At 37.7% G+C, this 24429-nt stretch overlaps 1 protein-coding gene across 1 annotated transcript; it reads left to right on the top strand.

Moving 5' to 3' along the window:
- The first annotated feature begins 3646 nt into the window (after window positions 1-3646).
- Window positions 3647-24284, top strand: farp2 (FERM, RhoGEF and pleckstrin domain protein 2). The gene is made up of 26 exons (XM_055165245.1): window positions 3647-3660; window positions 3823-3976; window positions 6082-6124; window positions 6201-6279; window positions 6664-6761; window positions 6868-6982; window positions 7907-8054; window positions 8272-8367; window positions 8440-8603; window positions 8686-8754; window positions 8840-8897; window positions 8975-9227; window positions 13421-13599; window positions 14200-14289; window positions 14908-15041; window positions 15180-15261; window positions 16410-16647; window positions 17863-17993; window positions 18089-18157; window positions 18308-18397; window positions 18904-18986; window positions 19471-19589; window positions 20140-20303; window positions 21382-21489; window positions 22042-22193; window positions 22724-24284. The coding sequence occupies exons 1-26, from the start codon at window positions 3647-3649 to the stop codon at window positions 22824-22826; spliced, it is 3033 nt and encodes a 1010-aa protein (XP_055021220.1). The 3' UTR covers window positions 22827-24284.
- Window positions 24285-24429: the final 145 nt, after the last annotated feature.

Here is a 24429-nt window from a genome sequence, read left to right as displayed (position 1 = left end):
TAAAAGAACTATGTTGAATGGTTGAAATTGTTGCGGCTTTCACATAACTGCCTTTGTACACAGAGTTTTTGTCAGCCTCCCAAAGATCTGGATACATTTGCCTCAGTCTGCCCTGCTTCCTCCTGTGAGTCAATACTGTCTGAATGGTGTGAAGTTTAGTCTGTCTAGTTTATCTTTTTTTGCAAATTCTGCTTCAAATTGTATGTTATTTAACAACCTACGGCATTCAAAAAAACAAATTATCTGCGTGGAATTGGTTTTATGTGTGGTGCCATTCCTGATGTGGTGTTCTTCATTTATTGACGCTGGAGACTGGTGCATTGCTGTGGCATAGTGGTGGTTAGCCAGATCAAGTGCTTTGATTTCTTCAAAAATCTGATTTTTGTTGCTTATGGAGCTGCAATGGTTCATTTTGAATAGTGAACTATTAAAATAATCATTATCTGGACAAAATGGACTCAAAAACATATGCCAATAAAAAATAAATCCTTTTAATACACATTCAGTTATTTGTACAAACAATCAGGCTTCAGTCAGCGTATTTTACTTACATCAGGTTAAACATTTATTTTGATAATCAACATAATCAAAATATCGCTGACAAGTCACCTACAAATAATCATTAGTTGCTGCCCAAGTTGCTCATGACTCTCACGGCACTGAGTGATACGCCAGATGCAGAAAGACTTCCAAAATATAATTGTGTATAATAGCAGTATTTTTAGTAGTTTGTCTTGTGTACAAAAGCCATGGTCACACCCATCTCTCCACAGAAAAGCCCTTTGTGGCAGAGAAACATCTGTTTGGGCCATAATCCCTGCTGTCTCTGGGCCTGATTGGCTGACCCATTGACCCGCCTCAGGACGACTGCCACTGATGACTGAACCACCAGTCGACTCTGGAGGGACTGTGAACTAGGTCTCGCTGTCAAATCCAATGTGAAATACAACTGGTGATAATACTAGATAGAGCTAGGCAATATGGCAAAACATTTATCAAATGTTTTTCCTCATTGATCAAACTACATTTTTTATTTCATGTTTGTTTTTTCTTTTCTAAAGCAAAACGCAAATGGCTGTCAGTATTGACGTCATGTAATATAGACAATACTGACTTTTTATCAGTTTCATTTAACACAAAAAATAGTCAGATTTGTTCCTCCAAAGTCTAAACTCTTCTAAACCAAATGCTTTTAGTGACAGAGGCTGTGAACAGGAAATGCATTTCATAACAATATATTTGATAATTAATTATAACAGATGATACCATATTAGAGTTTTACAACAATTAGTTGATTTAAAATATGGGATGGACAATGTAAGTGTACATGATTATTATTAATGTTAGTGAACGTAAGTACTTCACTTATTTGTCCCATGGTATGACAATAAGCTCAGACAGTTTTGATCTTCATAATACTGAGATTTAACATTGTAGCACTCCTAGAAAGGGAAATAGCCGTTAATGGCCACTGTTTTGTTGTGTTGCTTAGAGACAATTCTGAGTCACGAAACTTCAGAAAGAAAGATGCCGTAAATATTTTCGCTGTCATAAATATGATGTAATTGTTCCGTTAAAATACAAATTTGTACTATTTGAAGTATTTTTGACTGATACAACAGTAAGATACAACAGTTGTAATGTGCTTGTCATAGAAGTGCTGATGCTTTTTGGGCTGGCATTGCAGTTGAACTTGTTCACAACACATTTCTTTGCCTGATTGTGCTGAATGATGAGCTGCTCTTAACAGTAGTTTCATTGTGGGTTGGACAAAAGCGTGGGTGATTTCCACACGCCTCTCTCTGTGACTGTGGCCGTTTAATGTCGTCAGGTCTTTGGAGATAAAGTCCAATGACACAAAGCGGCGAGCTGCAGGATACTTGAGACTGGAGTGAATGGACTTTTACATTCCTCAAGTGGGATAATGAGTAACTAAAGGGAGGAGCCTCTTAGACACAGTTAACGCTCAGTGTTTGCTAGCGCTAGAACAAGCGAGATAAAAGTAAACACTCCGCTGTAATCCACACTTGACTGCTGGATTTCTCTGTCAACTTTGCAGACTTTCTTCCAATTCCTCAAAGAAGTGCTAATGAGTTTATTGCTGACCATATAGAGTTGAATTGAATCATCTATTTGCGTTTTGAAAATAATGTACATCTCATACCCCAACGTGCCATAAAAGCAACCTTTACACCTTTGGAGGCACATCACAGTCATATTAATTAATGTGTTTTTTATTTACTCCTCTCACTTGGTCCACAAGCTGTTTATGGACCACCTTACAGTGTATTCTTACACGAAAGAAAGGTGAAGTGTCTTGCCCAAGGACACTACAAAACTGAGGTTGAATCACCACTACTACTCCATTACCACAATGGCTGTATTTGAAGTTTTAGTGTGAACTATAAAATTTTATCTTTATTGATGTTTAGGGCTAATTGCAGTTTTGTTTTGATGAAATATTGCGGTTGAGTGCGGTCGTGACCTGAAAATTAATTGGGATAAAGCAGGAAAAATATGCAGAGTAAAGTCTTATATGTTGATGTTATGGTCTGATGGTTGGAGTTTGGAATGAGACGGAAAAAATAAAATTGGGCCGTGGCTGTTTTAATAGTATGTTTGGCTTCTGCTCAAAGACGATAAGTATTTTAACACACATTTTCATACGTTGGCAACTGGATTCTGTAACAGTATGGAAAATGAGGTCTTTAAACACATTCTCACACTTATGGTTGTGTAAGAAGTGGAAAAGTAGCTGCATACATTTACTTAAATTCTTTACGTAAATAAATCTTTACATGACATACATTTTTTTTGAAGAATACGTAGCTTCTAAATAGGTTACATTTTTTTGAAACAGAAAACATACTACTGCATATTTGTGGAATTTGTCAAATTTAATTGTGCTAGTAGTAGTGGCAATAATAGTAGTAGTATTTGCTGTAATAGGGCATGTAAACAAATGGGCTGTTGCAATAAACATCAGTAAAAGTTGACACATTATGTCTTAGTCTATTTTAGTATTTGCTGTTACCTTTTGAATTCCTTCACCGACTCAAAGCAGTTCTTTTCATAGGCCTTTTAAAAATACTATTGCACATTACAACCAGATGTCTCGGGCTGTAATTTTCTCCCAGAGTCGCAGGCCTGGACTCCAAACCTCAATTGCAGTCAGTTCTTGGTACATTGTAATTAGCTGTCCATTTACTGAAACAAACTCCGTAGACCTATGTATGGGGCAGTCAGGAGCAGCAGACCTTTCCTTGTGATGTTTTTTTTGTACTTCGGACAGCACAGGACGGACCCGTACGTGGAAACTATTTGGATTGACAGAAGGAACATGTGTGGCTGTAAAATGCACAATGCAGTGGGATTGTTCACAGATGGAGTGGTGAAAAGTTGTTCCCAACATGCAAGAGCTAAAACATGCAGCAAGCACCTTGTCTTAATAGATTTGTACATCCTGTTTAGAGGTGTGAAATCACGGGTGAATGATTAGAGTGATTCATTTAGATACTTAAGCTATATTGACTTTAAAAGGCTATATTTTTAACGTCAATTGAAAATCAGTAATTGCTTTTTAGGAAATTTATAAATAATTAGTAGGACTCCTTACTAGTCTAGACGTTATTATTAGTAACAGGGGATGTGGCAGCATTAGTAAGATCTAAAACCCAATGTAACTTACACTTAAACTATTTTCTTACTATACATAAGTAGTAATAGTCAGATCAAGGTACTAATAATTGGATTTTACATTTTTCATCTTCATCTCTCTGGGTCACAATAACCTTTTTTCTCAGACAAATGTTCCTGTAAAAGCTACAAGTATTTAAATGCAACCATTAATATTGTTCCTTTTTCCTTTCAGCCCAAGTCTCTGGGACAGACGCTGCTGATGGAGGTTTTCCAAAGAGGAAACATTATGGAAAGTGATTACTTTGGCCTGGAGTTTCAAAACACGCAGATGAACTGGGTATGTGCTTCCTGTTTGGTCCTGGGTCTACACTAAGGGCAGACGGGGTAATAAGAGATGAAAGGTCACAGATCACAGCTCAAGGGAGGCAAGATTTAAGCCACTAATGTTGAACTGAACTGTGTGTTGTGGATTTTTATTTGTAGGGGCCTAGTTACTCCTAGTTAGTTGTTGAAATGCTTAGTTAATGATGAACTAATGGACAGTATCATTAGGCCTGTCATGGTTACACATTTTGAAGAACAATATATTGCTGACTCAATAATATTTCTAAACAGCTAATGATTGATTGATGAATTTATTTCGGTCACAGGAATATTCTGACATTATTTCACAGACAGTCATATTTAATATACACAGACCGAAAAGGTGTAGGCTGAAGCTTGAGCTTATTCTGCCTTTAGCCTTTATTCCTCTATCAGAGCGTCATCTTGACACCAAATCATCTTCATAAATACAGCAAGAGGAAACAAACAAATCAGTAACAGTACAACAAAGTACTATAGCACAAATTAAGCCTCACAATTCATGTATTTGCCCAGAGTTAAATATTTAAACTTCTTTATAAAATGGAAAAGAGTGGTGCACAATTTTAGACTGATTCATCAACCAGTTTCACTTTGTAGAAACCGTCTGACCTCGCAGCGTTAGAAATCGTTTGCTCGATGGTAGGCAGGTACTTTTTTTCATTTAACCAGTCACTGCTATTTGGTCGTGATGTATGTACTGTGCCGTTAACGGGACTAACTGTTATATTAAGCTTTTCCCAAATCCCGTAGGAAGAAGGGCAATAACGTGTTTCCCCTTGATAAAATTCACCAAACATTCTCTTTATTCCGGCTTTAAATCCTTGATCTCGAGAATCGTTACCAACACAGAATGTATGACTCTTCTCTGATTGGCCGGTACCCAAACTTGCACTTTTGGGGTTTTAGCAAACCGTCTAGTGTATTCCGATTTCTGACCTAGTTGCTGGAGAGAAAAGAAAGTGAGCGGAGGCACTAGACGGCGCCGGCCTGGCTAGCACAAGTTTAGGTTTTTTGTACAGTTGTTCCAGATCTCCACCCCTTTAACAGATATACAAAATTTCATAATGTTTACTCTGATTTTCTTTTTGATAAGCAATGTACAATATTGTTCAAAAAGCATCAGCTGTTATAAAGAAATAGCTAAATGAAACTATGACTTAACATAGATCCAACTTATTCAACCCTTTACAGCTCAAATCTTCGCATAGTTGAGAGAAATAACAAAATGCTTCTGACTATAGTTAAGATGAAGTAAAGAAAAGTTAGTATTGTGCCAGGCTATCACCATTATCTCATAGTAGATTACAGTAGAAATGTTTATAGTCAATAATTGTCGACAACTAAATACTACAAATATCAGGCAACTTTCTGGTTTATTAAGATTGAAGTTTATATTTGGTGATCAGATATTCTTCTCAGAAAGGCCTTCAGACCTATTTTCGTGCTTTTCTCATTTAGTCCACAGTGATCAGATAAGGGGAAAAGGGCAAATACAATAGCTATTCCCTAGTTCAATGTTTCTCAAACTGTGGTACGTGTTTGGTCAGCTCTTTGGTGATTTGTTGGTGGAAACTAGAGTAGTAATAATGTATTCCCATTTTAGATCTTGTTTAGCTCTAGTTTAGCCCAAGAATAGTACTATTATAGACCTGGTTTAGATCTGGTGGTACTCAGAAAGCCAATCTTTGCGTATGTGGTACTTCGAGTGAAAAGTTTGAGAGCCACTGCCCTAGATGAATTGACTGAAATTTTAAAGTTGATGGATATGTGTATTGAAAAGGGGTCAATAAAAGGATTTAAATAAATAAAACTCCTACATTTAGTGACAAGTTTATTTCCTGTCTCTTTACATTCCTCCTGTTTTCTTTTGTAAATCTGTGAACATTGATGATGGAGTCAGATGATCCGTGTTTATCAGAGCTGTGATGTGGATCTTGCACATTCCTCTTTAAATCAAGCCCAGATGGAAACAACTGAGGCTTTTACACCCAAACACCACCACGACATGTGCCACCATACGACTTCACGGTTTATTCTCATCATGTAACTCTTATTTCTTTTTAATTTCTGTTTTAGGTTTGGCTTGAACCAACTAAGCTCATTGTGAGACAAGTTAGAAGTAAGTACGAAAAAATGTAATTGGAATTGTATTGTAAATCATGGGCATAAACTGATGTTTTATTTGTTAATCCTAGGGCCTGCAAATACACTATTTAGACTCTCTGTAAAATTCTTCCCACCGGACCCTGGTCAGCTTCAGGAAGAATATACACGGTTAGTAAATGCAAAATTGTGCCTGCTCACCTATTGCTTCATTATATTTATTTAAGTATGCTGAAGCAACTTAACAGTATAAAAGAATGACACATATTTACATTGTCTAGCTACAATATTTACACAAGGGAGATGTATGAATAAAAAATTGTGAGAAGCAGTGTGAGAATGTCCATGTGCCACTTACTACAGTACAGTGCAATGACTTTAATGGCAGCAAACATAAATATCAATCAATACATTTTATTCAGTCGTCTAACCAAAAAAAAAAAAAAAAAAACATCATGCTTACTGACAGTTGTGTTACAAAATTAAAGATGATGTAATTGTGATAGTGGTACTGTACATACTGTACTTAACATAAATGCATTTTTTTCTCCATAGGTACTTATTCTCATTACAGATGAAGAGAGATTTAATCGAGGGAAAGTTGATCTGCAGCGAAAATACAGGAGCCTTGTTGGCATCTCACCTTGTCCAGTGTATGTTAAATTTATCTTTATTTTATATATTTTATACAATCGGATTATTATTCATTATTAAAACACTGAGACTGTGCCATAAATAGTTGTTGTTTTCCTCTCTCAGCTGAGATTGGAGATTATGACGACGCTGCCGACAGGGACTTTCTGAAGACAAACCAGGTGTTGCCTTATCAAGACAAAGTAGAGGACAGGATCATGGAGCTGCATCGGAGACACGTGTAAGACTTGCTGTTTACATTTATGAATGATGTTCTACATTTTTTTGCATCATGTGAGCCCTGTAAACATGTTAATTAATAATCTCTTAAGTTAAAGCAACACTGTGTAACTTTCTGAAGGTACCACTTTCGGAAATAAAGTTCAAACAATACTAACATACAGTGCATTTTCTATGGGGAAGAATATACCAGTAGCCAATTAATGGTTAAAATGTTTTTCATGATATACCCCAGTAATTTAGCTATTGTTTGATTAATTTAAAAATTAAAATGCTCCAAATTATGTGAAACTATAGCCAGTGTGAGCTCTTTTTCAGTATATTAGGTAGCTCTAAAGACCTGTTAATCTCCTTCCTTGGTTGTCCGTTGTGGGAGCACCAGCCGCTAGTTCCCCCTGCTCTAATCCTCAGCACTGGCTGCTCCATTAGCCTTAAGGCCAGTGGGGCAGGGCCTAAGCAGATTTCAGTGCTTAGCAGATGAACAAAATTAGACAGTGGTGTTGATTGGATGGATATGTCTGTCTAACATGCCGTTTGGTTGTAATCTCCCAGTTTGAGATAATGCCCCAAGAAATCCCTGGAAGTTATAAAGGATTTACAGACACACTGGACAGCACTAAAAATATGGCGCAATTAAATGGTGTCAGTAGAGGCTTATGAAGCAGTTCGTGTGTAATGCACAGTCATTTTTTTAACATTTGAGAGTTAAAAAACTGAAATTATTCCCTTTTTTATCACACTATTCTACTATTGCAACAAATATCGTAAAGTTTCAGCCAAAACATTGAAATGAGCTGCATGTTTCTAAAAATGTACTGTTACGTTAATTTGAACTTTTTTCTCTTTTTTTCAAGTTTTTTTTGTCTTGTTTGCACTTTTTATTTATACTTTAGTTTTTTCTCATATAGCCAACCATTTGTTCTAGGGGCCAGACTCCAGCTGAATCAGACTTTCAAATCCTAGAAATTGCCCGAAAACTGGAAATGTATGGCGTGCGCTTCCACCCCGCAGCCGATCGTGAAGGCACCAAGATCAACCTCTCTGTGGCGCACATGGGCCTGCAAGTTTTTCAGGTAAGAACTGTTTTAATTGATGGTTTGGTTTGTGATACAGACTGTTGCCGGCAACTAACTATTGCCAGTAAGCTGATTTTTGTTTTTGGAAACGTAAAGCAGGAGAATGAACTTGTCACTAATACACGTGTAATTGGGATAACATTTAAGTTTATGGTATTTTTACTGCCTTTAATCTTGGGGAAGCACACAAAATGTTTTTATTTGCTTTTTTCAGGGTAATACAAAAATCAACACTTTTAACTGGTCTAAGATTCGCAAACTGAGCTTCAAAAGGAAACGCTTCTTAATCAAGCTCCACCCTGAAGTCCATGTAGGTGTTTTTGTAATACATTGATAAAATTGTGACATTTCAGGATATTACATTTAGTAATCTCTGTTTCAGGGTCCTCACCAGGACACTCTGGAGTTTATGATGGGCAGTCGAGACCAGTGTAAGATCTTCTGGAAGATCTGTGTAGAGTACCATTCATTTTTCCGCTTGTTTGATCAGCCCCAGCCCAAAAACAAAGCTAAACTGTTCACCAGAGGCTCCTCTTTCAGATACAGGTGTGCACTACGGTCTGGTCTTACATAGTATACAACATGTAAATGTCATGCATTTTTATGTAACACTTGTATGTAATTTCAGTGGAAGAACTCAGAAACAACTTGTGGAGTTTGTTAAAGAAAATGGAGCAAAGCGGACACCCTATCAGAGGTTTGTGACTGTTGACTTATATTTATACCTATTATTTTGTATATTTTTTAATTCCCATGAAATATAATGTCAGTGTCTTCTCCAGGAGGAACAGTAAAATACGAATGTCTGCTCGCTCCATCACCACCGATGTGCCAAAACAGGTTAGGCTGAACACATGATTTTTAAAATCAAATCATAAAAATAAATAGTAAATTTTCTGTATTTTGTTGCTTTTCAGAGTTTATCTTTCAATGACAGCCTCAGGGCCCAAGGCTCTCCCTCCTCTATGTCTTTCCACCCAGCACACATGTCCAACATCTCCAGTCTCCACTCGAGACAGGATGTCCCGCCCCCCTACGGCCTCATCCACAGTGTGGCGCCTCCTCTGCAGCAGGTCCAGCCGCTGTCCCCTCCTCAGACCACCAGACCCCCGAGTCCGCCGAAGGAAGACTCTGTCAAGGCCGCTGCCCCGTCTCAATTGGCTTTTCAAGGTGCACCTAGTAATGTGTTTGTGTGTGTAGAGAGTGGCAAAAGCCTGACGCTGCCCTCCCGAAATGCCAATGAGGATGCAGATCAGGGGGGCAGAAGGGGTACAGGGCACTCTATGGGAGGGGGGCGGGGGAAGAGGACAGGGGTCCTGTCTCCAGAGGCCTTTGAGGCCGAACTGCTGAGAACCAAACAGAGCCCCATGTTTTCGCTGGCACACTCCCCTCTGCAGGTGTCAGAGGAGTTCATTGATGATGATCCCACAGAGATCTCGTTCTATGGAGGCGGGGCTGAGGCCTACTCCTACGGCCATGATGAGAAAGTGGATCAGTTTGACTTCAGTGAGGGATCGGAGCTCAGTAAGAACAGGCTGTTCAGTGTGGGCCTGGAGGACCTGAATGGGAATGCCCACTCGTTCCCTGACAGTATTGTGGGTCACTCTGAGACAAGCTCGCTGATTAATAACCGCTCCGAGTGCAGTTCCCTGGACAACCTGGGGCTCAGCTCTGCGGGAGAGTCCATGTCTGTGGGCTATGGGGGCCCTGACTCCACCTCCCTGCGCCTGCCCGGCTCTGACATCCAATCAGAGGCCAGCTCCATGGTGAACTTCCCAGCCTGCTCTGTGCGCTCCGAGAGCAGCAGCGCGGTGCAGTTCAGTGAGCTGGTGGAGCAGCTGGAGCAGCTGAGCTACCCGCCCACTGCCACCGAGGGCTCAGGCAACGGGTCTGACTCAGACTCGGACTGGGGCTTAGACAGTGTCTTGCCTCCAGAACAGAACCTGTTCTACACTAACGCTCTGAGCGGGACCAGCGGCATCGAGGGCTTCCTGCTGCAGTGTCACAACCTGCAGGCCCTGGCCCTGTCCGAGCCCTCCACGTCGCCCCACATTAACATGTAGAGCACAAACATAAACGCACTTCAGGCCCGAACACAAGCACATTATATCAATGCAGGAGAGAAACTGCACCTTTTAACAGGAGTAACCAACAGATAATAATTTCAAAGAAGCAATGCAGCGCAAGTGTAACACAGCATGCATGTTGTCATAGGAATGTGAAGGTACAAAGTGGAAAAAAATCCACTTGAAAATTTTAAATGTACAAACACAAAACTTATTACATTTTCATAGAATGTATTATTTTCACTTTAAGATTACTTTAAGGTGGAATTGGTGTAGCTGTGATTAAAATGTATTTTACAAGTACTTAACAAAAGCATTTTATCAACTATTGATCATCACCACAGCGATGCACTAGTTATGCACTAGCTGGGTAAATCTAACATAGGTTCTTTCTGTTATTATATATGGAGACATTACAGACAGTACTTTTGTGTGCCATACTGCCCTCTGGTGGCCATAGTGGGTACCATCAGGTTGCAGTCAAATAGTGCAACAGTGAAACATGATGCAGTATATTTTTTTTTATTTAAGAGCATTGGATATCAGAAATGGTCCACCAGCCCACTATCAAGGTAGTTTCAGACAGAATATAAGACGCATATAGATGAGCCAAGGAGTATAAAACCAACATGTAGAAAGAAATGAATGTATAAACTTAAACTTGTATAAATGCAAGTTATATTTACTAGAGCATGTATAGTAGTCTTTATACCGAAGTTATATTACCATGAATGTACGCTACGTCCAGGAAAGTTCTGCCTAGTGGCATAGGCCTCTATATTACTATACCACAAAATACAACCCTATTACTGTCTGACCCTCAGTATGTTTTGGGGTTTGCAGACTTTTTGCACACTAACTTCTGTACAAGCTTTTTTTTTTTTTTTTATGTTTCTTGAATTTATTTTAAGAGAAGGTCCTATCGTTGCTAATCGTCATTGGTGCTAATTCTTTATTTTTGCTTAATTTGCTTTTTATGTAGCTTTTTGTGTCTGTGCTTGTACAACTGTGCATTTGTGCACCATTTTTGTGCCTAATCTCAGGTGTTTGATATTTTAATTGGCTTCTGGTACCTTTGCTGGTTACTGTTTATGTACTGTTTAAGCATTTTATGCTATTTTTAATGAACCTCTCAATTTATTCTCATTGTCATTTTGAAAGCTGGCAAAGCAACACAAATTCAGGCATTTTAATCTCTCTACAGCCACAACCATTTCTGTGTCACCTTTCAGAGTGAAGTACTGTTTTCAGTAAATATGAAGGCTTGTTGAAATCATTTAGATTTAAACATAATTTTAAAGGGATAGTCCAGTATTTTTGTTTTAAAGAAAATAAAACACAATAATGGGTAACTTTTAATAGCTGTCAGCACTTCTTCAGTTTGGGGAAACAGGCACATCAAATAGATTTTGTGACAAATGTATGTGTTTACATTGTTCATACTATTTGGAAATGCACTTAATTAGGACAGTTTGAAGCAATTCATTGTTAATAATGTAAAATCCTCTGTGGACCACACTCACAGTGCACATTTTTATATTTCCTCTGACAGGAAAAATACCCATTTCCAACTTTTACCGATGAATAATGACTTTGACTTTCAATAACAACATACTGAACCATTCCTTTAGCCCGTGCAACAATACTGACATAAAGATCCTCTTGACCAGCTACAGTTAAATGCACTTAAACAATAATTAATTACAAATTAATCTTGGACTTGTATATTACTAATCATAAAGCTCTTGTACTTATGATTGTATGTTTTGACTCAAGAATAAAGTACTTAATTTTGGTACCACAAATGTCAGACTTAACTTTCTTTTTAAAATAGATTTGACACCAGCCCCCTCACAACTTGCTGGTTGACAAAGACCAGGACAGTTATTTTTCTTCTGTTGCTGTAAAGTTGACAGTTGGGAGAAACCAGGTACTAGTTTTGAAGTTTATATCCACATCAGTTTTTTCCAGAATTGCCTCTTAGAATGTAATGATTTTTATATCAACTAATAAGGCACTTTTTTTTTTTTACACCAGATGCCCTTCCTGACATCACTCGAGCTGAACTGACACAACAAGTTGGTAGCAGCTTGTGATTCCTTATGTCGGGATTTTGTCATTCAAAAAGCTCACAGTTTAATCCAGTTTAAATTATTTCAAGTAACAGAAGATATTTTTGGGCTTTTGTACTCCCTAATCTTGTACAGTCCTTTTATATAATTTCAATAATAAAGTCTACACATAGCTCTATATTTGTAGCAGCAGACTGCAGCTAGCTCATATTCATGTGTTAGATTCCTCCACCTAATTTCCAGTGTGTGCTCTGTGTTTGGTCAGGCTATGTGCCAAGTCATTCCTTAGTAAACCCCCAGCCTCAGTCGCTCTCTCTTTCTCTCTTTCCCTCCCTCTCTCTCTCCACCCCCCTCTCCCTCTTTTTGCGTGTTAGTCCCAGAGGAGCTCTCCAGATCTACTATAAACAACTCCATGCCCTGCAGACACATGCCACATTCCTGATAAGTCTGCACAATCATTTCCGGGTCGAGCTCTGCCCTTTTTTTTTTTTTTTTTTTGTGCACTCCCCTCCCCTTGGCCTTCCTCCTGTGTGTTCTCTCTCTCTCTCTTTCTCTCAGCACAAGTAGAAGAGCAGCTGTGGTGACCTATGCCTTAGTTTGAAAAGCTTAGTGTTTGGTCTGATTTGTTTTGCAGCCTGAACAAAAGCAGCAAAGCCAGTTCTATGTAATGGCAACTAGATTTTATAAGTTACCAGTGGCTTTTTAAAAATTATGGGAGTTGTCTCTCACTTTGCCATCTCTCTGTTCAATGGTGACTTATTTGTGTGTTGAACCATGCAGTTTGTTGTTTCTAAAGACTTGACTGGACTCCTTTGTTTTTCTTTGAAGGAACTGACATAACTAATCTTTGCTCCCTATTCTCTTACATGTGTATTTGTTAGCATAATTACTGGCATGCAATTTATTATTTGCCCGTTCAACTTTTTGTGTGAAGAATTATCTCTTGATTTGAAATGTTTTGTCTCATATTGCTCCCATGAACTACTAACTGTATTTTTGAATTATTAAAAAACAATCTAGTAATGTTTTAATGTTTTATTAAATGAATGAATCAAGATTTTTTATTTAAAATTTTGGTCTAATAGAAGAGAAACTTAATTTGAAATCACTAACGATGAAATATATTTAGTTCTTTGCAGTACTGTATGTTTACAAATATCAAAACTATTTTATGGCTGTCAGCATAAAACTGTTTTACTTATTATTTGCTATCTGTTTTCCTCAGATTCGGTGGACAGCCCGCAGCTCTCCCCATGTATCTCCAAAGGTCCTCTCTGTCTGTCTCCCTCCTTTCAAATGTCCACCCTGAGTCTGCCGGGACACTCCTCACCCCTGCAAAGCCCCATCCTGACTGAAGGGGGCAGCACCACCAAACTGGAGGAAGAAGAGGAGGGCAGGAGGAAGGTAAATGCAAGTATTACATACATTTTTTTTTTCTTTTTTTGTATACCATGTGTTTGCATGCTACTAATGGACTTTTACTAGAGTTACCCACATCTTTTATTTTTTCATTTTAAATGAGTCAGGTCTAGTCATGTTCAAAAGGTGGGGTTTAACTGGTTTAGACTAAATTTTCATTTATTTATTTATTATTTAGTTGGGTTTAGACCAGTCCAGTTTTAGACCTGGTTTAGATGTGGTTTGGTCTGGCGATGTTCTCTGGTGAAGGATCCTTCTCCTGCTGGTCTCCCTGTGAATGTTATTGCTTTGCCTGGAATGTTCCACAGTATAGTGTAACTATATTTTTCATGTATTCAGTTACAGACATTTGTTATTGCCAAAAATACTTTGGTGGTATCATGTGCATGTCTACGGCTCTAAGGCTCCGCAGAGATTGCCAAGTTGTTTGCCATTTTGTGTAACATTTTAGGCAAAACAACTCCACTTGGATACAAAGGTTTTAGAACTTCATCTTAAAAACTTATATAATGCTGTCATGGTTTGTTCTGACACATTTTATACATAAAAATGCATTTTCCAACTTATTTTCATTGTGTCTTGCAGCGTTACCCCACAGACAAGGCCTACTTCATTGCCAAAGAGATTCTGACCACGGAGCGAACATATCTGAAGGATCTTGAGGTCATCACTGTGGTAAGATCTGGAGCTATTTTCATCACTTTGTAATGTGTAATGTGTTGACTTAATAATAAACTTCTGAGAGAGAAAATAGGTCATGTGAAGCAATCTGTCCTTGAATAAACTTTGTTTGAAATTGGATTTGAATCCTACTCTCTCTGTGTAATTATAGGCTTTCTATGTAAACTTGGCTAGAAATCCAGCTTGGCATATTAAACCATAGAAAACACCATGCAGCCAAGGGCTATACTGTGGTTACTATATTTTCTGTCCACCAAAAACAGACAGATATTGTGGAGCAGGCGTCATATTGTATCTTTTGAAAGGCTTGTTTTTGCTGACGGGCATAGACTGATATCATTCTTGGCAGTGAAAGCTTAAAATCCCCACAGCTCACGGTAAAGAATAGAATAGTTAGAATAGTTATATTTCCGTAGAGTCTGTATTTATTTACCTTAGCAATGAGATAAAATAATGTCCGCAGGTGGTGCTTTTGTTAATACTCAAAACCAAGTAATGCATCAGGGTTGTATTTAACACTGCAGTCCCTTTTTAAAATCAAATAAGTCTAATATGATGTGCTGAAAATATATTAACAGTCTATTGTCCTGTGTTGTTTTGTGTTGCCTGCAGTGGTTTCGCAGCGCAGTGATCAAAGAGAACGCGATGCCCGAGGGCCTCATGAACCTGCTCTTCTCAAACATTGACCCCATCTATGAATTTCACCGCGGTTTCCTCAAAGAGCTGGACCAGCGGCTGGCCCTGTGGTCTGTGCCCTTGTTGTTTGCTCATTAACTGTTACCATGATGGTGTATTTAATGAATTATAAATGAGGGGATGTCTTTGATTATAATAATTAAGATGCAGCAGGTTATAAATAAGGTGATAAAAATGTGTGTTTCCAGGGAGGGGCGGTCAAACGCTCACGTCAAAGGGGACTACCAGAGGATCGGTGACGTCATGCTCCGAAACATGTGTGCGCTAAAGGTAATTTGTGTTGTTGACCTTGCAAATAAAGGTCACAAGCAAAACAAGATGATGAATAAGTCTATGCCAACTGTTTAATAGAGAGAGCAAACAAGAGCCATCTATCTTTATTACTTTAATACTGCATTATTCACATGGGCATTTAGATAATGCTTAGATGGCGCTAGTGATGACTGTAAACAAAACAAAAATAAGCATGATTATTTTTGGATTCTTTTTAATGGAAAACATATATGTGCAATAGGGCTGCAATAGTTAGAGTATTGTAATCAAATTAAAATCACAATTTGAATCCTAGCAAACGGCAAATGGCAAAGTCTGTAATGGTTTTCATGACATAACTTGACTTTTAGGGATGTAACAATAGCCAAAATATTGTATCGTATTGTCTAAGTTCTCACAATAATATCGTGGACCATCACAACATATTGACTTACAAGTCTCTTTGCTTAAATTAAGAATTATGGTACAGCAAAAAAGACAGAGAACTACATAGACCATGATCCTTTGCTCCATTTCATTGCAGACTACATGAAGAAATAATAGTTCTAAGTGCTTTTAAGTCTTACTTCTCTGGATTAAGTCATATTGATAGTTTTGTTAGCCTCCACAAAATATCGTAATAAATATTGTACAATGAGGTTCATACCGTGACAATATTGTATCGTGAGACTTTCAAACAAAATATCCTGTCTTATGTTTAAAACCCACCAACTCCGTAGTTCATACCTCTATTAACATGTTCTGAAATATATCCCGGACACGTAATTTATCCTAGATGTATAACACATCTTTGCTGTAATATCTCACCAAAATAGTTCACATTCAGCCCTAATGTGCATACTGTTTACTTCATAAATCATAATTTTGAAAAGCATGCTTAATTGCTATTTTGTGTCTTTATAATATATGCTCCCTTGTCCCAAAATTTTACTTGCTGCTCATCATCTGTACAGGGTATACCTTCTGATATCAATAGGTCCCAGCTAAATGCAATCCATAATTCCCAATTTTTGTTATGATTATATTTGCATGTTATATGAGGACATTATGCAGGGTTCTTCATATTTACATACCGGTTATCTCATTTAATATATTCAAAACTCATCCACAATGACACGTGTATATTTTTTTAATTTACTATGTAGGAGTTCACCAGTTACCTGCAGAAACACGATGAGGTGCTGACGGAGCTGGAGAAGGCCACGAAGCGTCTGAAGAAACTGGAGACGGTTTATAAAGAGTTCGAGCTACAGAAAGTCTGTTATTTACCTCTGAACACGTTTCTGCTGAAGCCGATCCAGCGCCTCATGCACTACAAGCTCATACTGGAGAGACTGTGCAAGCACTACTCCCCAGCACACAAGGACTACGACGACTGCAAGGGTGAGAACGGGCAGCTGGGGTAGATAGATAATTATAGGAAAATTAACAAGTTTTATTACAGTTTCAATTTAAAGGGCCCATATTGCAGTATTTTCTGATATGTTATTATGCTGTTTTCTCACTCATACCCAGAGTTGTGTGTTGTTTTGTTTCATTCACTCATCTTTAACACACAAACCGTTCTCTCTTCTCTCAATCAGAAAACACTCTGAAATCACATTGTTCTGTTTTATGATGCCATGTGGTAATATAGGAAGTGCTCCACTGTGTTTTTAAACTTACATTGTCAGTAAAATATTTGGCCAATCTCTACTGAACAAAAAGTAAAGGGTAGCTGTTAACTTGAAAACTACCACTTCATGAAATCACAAGGTGGAACAGAGCCTTTTGAGCTTTGCAGATGTTGACAGACTAATAATAAAGGGTTTCTCAAATGTGTGAATGAAACAAAACACAACTCCAAGTATGTTTTTAATGAGGTGACAGGATTCTAATATTCTTAAAGCTTAAAAGAGTCAGTTTTGTGTAATTTAGGACCTAGATGGGTATGGTAAACTTCATTGTCTCTGTAATGAATTTGTCCTCAGCATTTCAGTGTTACTCCTACTTTTTCTAGCAGTATTCTATACATAGCAAGTTTTAATTGCTTAATACAGTCAATAATCTGTCACTCAAGCATGGAAAACTAGTATCTTCTATATAAAATACTATTATAGACAGTTGTTAGAACTTCATTACCCGATATTTAACTGTAAATTGAGATTATGTGACAAAACAGCCTAGTATCCTTGCACTTGTTCTGTGTCTAATGGTACTTAACCTGCAAATCAAACTGATAAATTGGAAAGGGAATAACTTTTATAGAAAAAATAACAAACTACTTATTACTTACAAACTATTAATACATCAAAAGTCAGCTGGGGTCAAGAGTTGCTAATTGACTCACAGGTAGAATGGGACTGCTGCTTTTACAGTTTTGTATCTGTGACAAACCAAATAAAACCCTTGACATCATATCTAATTATGTATTAATGACCTGTTGTAATTTGCTGACTCATAAAATAATTGGCTGCCATTTTGAGATCCCAAGAGAGACTTTCATATCCTGATAAAGTGCTCTGATAACACACTTTGATAACACTACAAACCAGAAAACAAGAAGCCTTCTAGGAAATGATAATGGTTCCACTCCCCTTGTCCTTTGAATTTCCACAGAGGCCTTGAAGGAAGTGGCTGAGATTGCGACTCAGCTCCAGAGCAGTTTGATCCGACTGGAGAACTTCCAAAAGCTGACAGAGCTGCAGAGGGACCTAATCGGGATCGAAAACCTGACCGCCCCTGGACGAGTGAGTGCAGTGGGGCTGGGTTGAAGCTAGAGGGCGCTGTAGAAATGAAAGAATTCAACCTTACAACTAAATAACAATTTTTCTTTTTTTTTTAGGAATTCATCAGAGAGGGATGTCTATACAAACTGACAAAGAAAGGGTTACAGCAGAGAATGTTTTTCCTGGTTAGTGATTATTCTCAAATTTGATAGAAAATTATTAATATTTCACTACAAATTAGGGTTGCTTATTTTTAGACAAACTGTTATAATTTTACTGTTCAGTTTTCCTACAATTCTGAAAGATTATTGTCATACGTTTTTCCAATTTTTCAGTTCTCAGATATGCTCCTCTACACAAGCAAAGGAGTTACAGCAACCAACCAGTTTAAAGTTCACGGCCAGCTCCCTCTTCATGGCATGATTGTAAGTCCAAAAGTGTAAATGTAATTATTTTATGTTTTAAGAGGGGTTCAAAATTGGGGTTAATGTTACTGGGGTTATGCAATACAAATAAAAGTAGGCACAGGGCTTTCCTAATGTCACATGTCTTTGCTTCACTTTCAACTGCTGCAGCTCATAGTCTTGGATTGTCCGGTAAGTTTTGAGCCAAAATAGATAAACCCAACCCTTTTCTCATGAGCTTCAGTAGCAGTGACCAGGAAACCATCAGACCTAGAATATACAAAAAGCATTTGCTACTGTGGCTACATGAATGAAGTACTGAATTCTCTAAGGGAATACTCTAGATCAGTGGGCACCTTCTCTTATGAATCTATAAACCACCACCCAATGGATTGAAACCACTGGCCCAAACCAAAGCGACTGATATTTCTTTCCCTAATGTTTCCTTAAAGTTTTAATGAAGAAAATAAAACTAAAATAAATAAAAATAGATTTGATTCTTACATTTCTGTTCCTCTCATTTGTAGGTTGAAGAAAGTGAAAATGAGTGGTCTGTCCCGCACTGCTTCACCATCTACTCTGCTCAGAGGACCATCGTTGTGGCCGCCAGGTAAATCAGAAGAAAATGTGTCTTAAACCTATTGAAAAACTAGGAATGTAACGATATCCAAATCTCTCAGTTGCAATATTTTGGAGAGGCTAATATAATTGTAGATGGGACACGTTTCTGCTTTTAAAATACCTTAACAAGGTTTTGGTGTGAATTATTTCTGCCATAATCCCAAGAATTCAAGTAAAAAACATATCTCTTCATGTTGTCTGCACTGCAATGAATCATGGGATATGTAGTTCCCAATGTTTATAAGCTGTTAGTACTATAAAACCATGCCTTTAAGTAAGGAAACTTGTAATTCGATAAATTGTGAGAGCCCACAATATTATTCTGAGACTTTTGATGATACACTATCACGATATTTTGGTTATTGTGACATCCCTATGAAATACTATTCAATTTAATACGATAATTCAATAAGACAATGTCATTACTGATCTATATATTGTATTATTTATTGTCACTTTGTGTTTGCTTATAGCTCAAAAGTGGAAATGGGAAAATGGATTGAGGATTTGAACTTTGCCATCGACATGGCCAAGAAATCTCAGGAGAAGTCCAGTGTGTTCATTGACTCTCAACTATGTGATCGCTCCAACCGTAAGTTAATCTCAATCAGTCCATTAGTGCAGACATGGTCAGAGATATCAACAACAAATATTAAGTAATAAGCTCATATTCATTTTTGCCTGACTTCTGTAGTATTGGACACTAGTTTTTTTTCCTTAGTTAAAGCAGGAGAAACTGGCAAGCGTAAGAGTGACCTTCTCAAGGACAAAAATGGGTCATTGATTGGGTTAGTGCATCTTGAAAACTGTCACCTCCTGTGTGGTGTTCATGGTCTACATTGGTCAATATCAAAAGTGGTCTAAGGAGGAAACTGCAGTGCACCAGGAGAAGGTGATGCATGTTGAAGTGACCCATCAGGATCTGATAATAGTCGGAGTGTTATTTTGTTTTGTCTGATGTTATATGTTGCAGGAAATGTAGTCATGTTTTTTCCATGTAACAAAACCAATGACAGATCCCCAGTGATGTGCTGACTTCATACACTTTACAGTAAATGACAGTAAATCCCATTATTATCCCCTAATGCTTTAAGTCCCCCTCCTCTCCCCCTCCTCCCCTTCTGTACCCTGGTCCCTCTCAGGCTCGTCAGATGAGGTTTCTTTGGAGCAGGAGTCGGAGGATGACATGAACTCTTCACGCACGTCTTTAGACAAGCAGACACACCACCGCGCCAACACCACCATGCACGTGTGCTGGCACCGCAACACCAGTGTGTCTATGTCTGACCACTGCCAGGCCGTGGAGGTACCCCTCCTCTGCCCCACTACAGCACAACACACAGCAGCACACCAGCCTCATTTACACAACTCAATCATCCTAACTACTGTGGATCTTTTCTTTAGTGTTTCTCCTTTTCTTTCTAACAATATGAAGTCCTACATCAACAAATTATAATATTACGGAAGTACATGATAGAGCTACAACTGATTTAAAGACGTAGATAAAATGTCAAATTAAAATACAACCCAAAAAAGCTTTAATCTGACTGTGTCAAACTAACTAAAAAAAAATTTACTTTTCCACCATATTTTAATTCACTGATGTAGGACTATCAATTTCCCACTTCCTCCTTCATGGTTACGATTGGTTACTTCCTTTTATTATTTATACATTTCTTTTTCTCTAGAGCCATTTGTAACATGCACGGGGACCTTTGTTTCACTAACAATCTTACTCCACAGAAGGATTTCCTGGACTTTCTCTTCACCCTTTATCACCCTTGTAATCTAACATACTAACACTCCACTCTCCTCTCTTTGTTTCTATTCTTCGCTCTGTCAGTTTTCGTGTCTCCGGCCGCATCTCCCGAACTGCCCCCTCGGTATCTTCTGGGTCAGGGCCAAAGACCAAACACCATCACTCATGTTTGCTGGTACCGAAACCAGAATCTATCTCTCACTGATTACCTGCGCATGAACCAGGTACTAAACGGGATTAACCACTTTAGAGACACTATTTTCTCTCTGCTCTTTACACTGTGTGAAGGGCAAATTAAATTTACTCTGTAACATATGAGCAACTTGAGATAAAACTCACCATACTTCACCACTGCACTGCACACATTTTAATCACCCTGTTTGTCTCTATAGGCTACATATGTTCTAAAATATGAAATGACTTATGTCTAATAGTTTTTTGTTTTTTTTACTTTTTAGCATTTTATATTACTGTCTTTTTTTTCGTCACCATGTCAATAACCATATCTACTGTAGAGTAACCACACATTTCATAAGTAATCACAAAGATGGCCACATGTACACCAGCCCTAACTTGTCTTTAGTGGCTGATGTGTTTTGTTTTTTTTCTCCTTTACTTCTCACAGAACCAGCTCTCCGGATACCTGCTCAGAAAGTTTAAAAACAGTAACGGGTGGCAGAAACTCTGGGTTGTTTTTACCAACTTCTGCTTGTTCTTCTACAAGACACACCAGGTTAGACAAAAGACAATTTATCATGGCCTCTTCTCAAACTGTTAAAAATGAATGCAAGACTTGTAAATAAAATGGAAAAAAATGTAAATCTACTCTCAAGAACGTGCAATTAAGAAGCAAAAAAACATACTGTATACAAAGGTTTATAGGACACACATTTAAAAAGTTTATAATGTCAAAAAGTTACCCTTTGGCAACTATTTAAATCAAGTCATTACTATCCACTTTTATTGTAGCAAGATCTTGTTTTAATCCAGTTGTCTCCAAATTTATATCTGTGTGGAGCAAAACTGGATACTGACTGAACCGATATCTTGGAATCAATATCCAATCCATCAAAATATCCAATATCGGCACCAATATCCAGTATCAGTATTGTATCAGTGTGTCCCTAAATACAAGCTGATTATTTGACTTTTAGTTCAAAAATATCTATAACTTAGGGTGGAGGACAGCAGCACTCAACATCTGCTTGTTGTCAATTTTGTATGATGTTTTCAGTGACTATGATTTAAAGTTTGCATGCAAGTGACACACTTTAAACTATTTTAGGACGACTTCCCACTGGCCAGTCTCCCTCTGCTGGGATATACAGTGAGCACCCCTGATGAGACTGACAGCATCCACAAAGAGTACGTCTTCAAACTGCAGTTCAAGTCCCATGTGTACTTCTTCAGAGCCGAGAGCGAGTACACCTTTGAACGGTATGTTACTAAAGTTATAAATGCACAAAAATACACAAACATATGTCAATTCTAGACGCACTTGTATATGCAAAGAGTGGACTAATTTGGTCATATTAACAATGTACTGTATAGGCCATTCCGATTCGAAGCCTCTTATAATTCCAGGGTTAATAAAAATACAAAATTATTATCTCTCTTATCTCTTTTTAAACTTGTTGCCCTCTTCTGGAACTTGAACTGAATGTTGGATGTTGAAATGATTAATTGGCAGCAGAACTATTTTCAGCATGATATCAACTAAAACCAAAAGAAGTTTCTCTTGGCTGTTTGTCAAAATGACAAAGAATCTCTAATTATAAACGGTGAGCTGCATCCTGAATAAAAATAAAGGATTTGTTTATTACATTGCTACATTGCCTAAACCTTCTCCAATTACCTAATTTACAGTAATAGACTATTATTATTCCACAGCACAGTACGTCATGTACTTTAGTAGAAAATGGTTTTATATCTTGCGGTGTATCAGAGCATGTTGTCACCTGTTGCAGATGGATGGAAGTGATCAAGAGCGCCGCCAGTACGACAGGCCGGATGACTCTACTCATCCCCAAAGGAGGAACTCCCATGGAAATTAATGGGAACGGAATTTAAACAGTTTTACTCTGAGGGCTGGGCCTTCAGCAGAAACCTTTTCACTTTTAACAAGAATCAAAGCATTTCAACTGGAGACTGATTCATACTTTCAGTTTAAACACTTAATGTTTCTAATTATGTGTGCATTGTTTTTGTTTTTTCATTGATGTATAACACTTGTTGTGATGGATCACAAGGGAGATACTATATTGTCAAATGTTGCCCAACCAGGCCATTATAGACTGATCAACATAGCAGGTTAGTATTTTATGGGACCAATTTGAACACAAAGGACTTCATGCTTGTTTTGTTTTTTTGTTTGTTTGTTTTTTGACTGAAACTGTGTGGCTATGATCTGAACAAAGATGACCTATTGCATGTGCTAGTGGTGAGTGAAAGAAAGGAGACTTTGCATTGTAATTCAAGGAACATGCTACTGTGCAAAAGTTTGACCTTTTATGGTGTATCAAAACTGTGTTGAAAAAGTTTAAAATAGTAGCATAAAGGAACACTCTATGGATCGGACAAAAGGAAATGACGAAAACAGAATATCTGAAAATGGACGTAGTTGCGTAATAAAGAGCATAAACCTCTGCCAAGGCACTGTTTATATCCGGCAAAGGTAAACATATAGTGCCCAGATCTAAAGGAAATCTGTTTACACCGTGCCACAAATCTCACAGTTATAATAAAAAACATTGCTTTGATTTTGTACATTATTACTGGTTACTAAAACTTTTGCACAGTATTGAATATTGACTGAAAGGAACAAAAGGGTTAACTGAAGGTGTAATAAAAGTTGCTGCATTTTGACAGATATATTGGATGTTTTAAGGACAGTCACAGAAGCGTCCAGGTTTCAGGCATTACTAAAAGCTTAGAGTACCAACTATTTTCCCACTTTGTATTTATCTTAGCAGTATTTATTTCAAAGCCAGTGGAATCTAAAGGGTCTGTTTACCTCTTATTAGAAAAGGGAGCTTGTCTTGCTTTATAGTTTTCCTATAAAAACCTATTTGGTGCTACACATTTCAATATCAGGCCGTGTAATCCTTTTTACTTTGCATTGTGTGGTTAACAGAAGAACATCAAGCTAGCGTTACTTTAAATGTCTTTTCCATGAAGAACATATTTTTGAAGTGATTTTTCCGCCACTGTTTTAGAAGAGTTTTGAGATTTGCGCTAACATCAGTGGCGTAGCTACAGTATGTCCATCTGTGGTACTTTTGTTTATTTTATGAAGCTGAAACTGGAATCATTGTATGTATTTGTGTGGAGAAGCCAAAATGTTAGACTATGCCTTTAAAACCCTCTGGAGCTAAATGAGGAGGTGATGATAGGGGTGCATTCTTGTGTTAGAGACTGCTGCACGGCTAACACTACGTATTTATTGGATGGCATATCATCAAGTATGTGTAGTCCCCATGTTATTTCAATGGAAGGCTAACGAATTAAACAGATTGTTTGGAATATCAATTATGCGCATGTTTTTCTTTTATATTTTGCTGAAAAAGCATCTAGATCTCCTTAAATAAGTCAACAGATTATGCAAAAATCATGAATGTTTATTGTTGAATTTATTTAGTCCACTCATGGGATTTTATAGTAGTTTAAAAACATC

The sequence above is a fragment of the Boleophthalmus pectinirostris genome, unplaced genomic scaffold, assembly GCF_026225935.1.
Source record: "Boleophthalmus pectinirostris isolate CB_2022bp ecotype Guang Dong unplaced genomic scaffold, ASM2622593v1 HiC_scaffold_7, whole genome shotgun sequence".
Lineage (NCBI taxonomy): Eukaryota > Metazoa > Chordata > Actinopteri > Gobiiformes > Gobiidae > Boleophthalmus > Boleophthalmus pectinirostris.
This window is presented reverse-complemented; position numbering and strand designations above follow the sequence as displayed.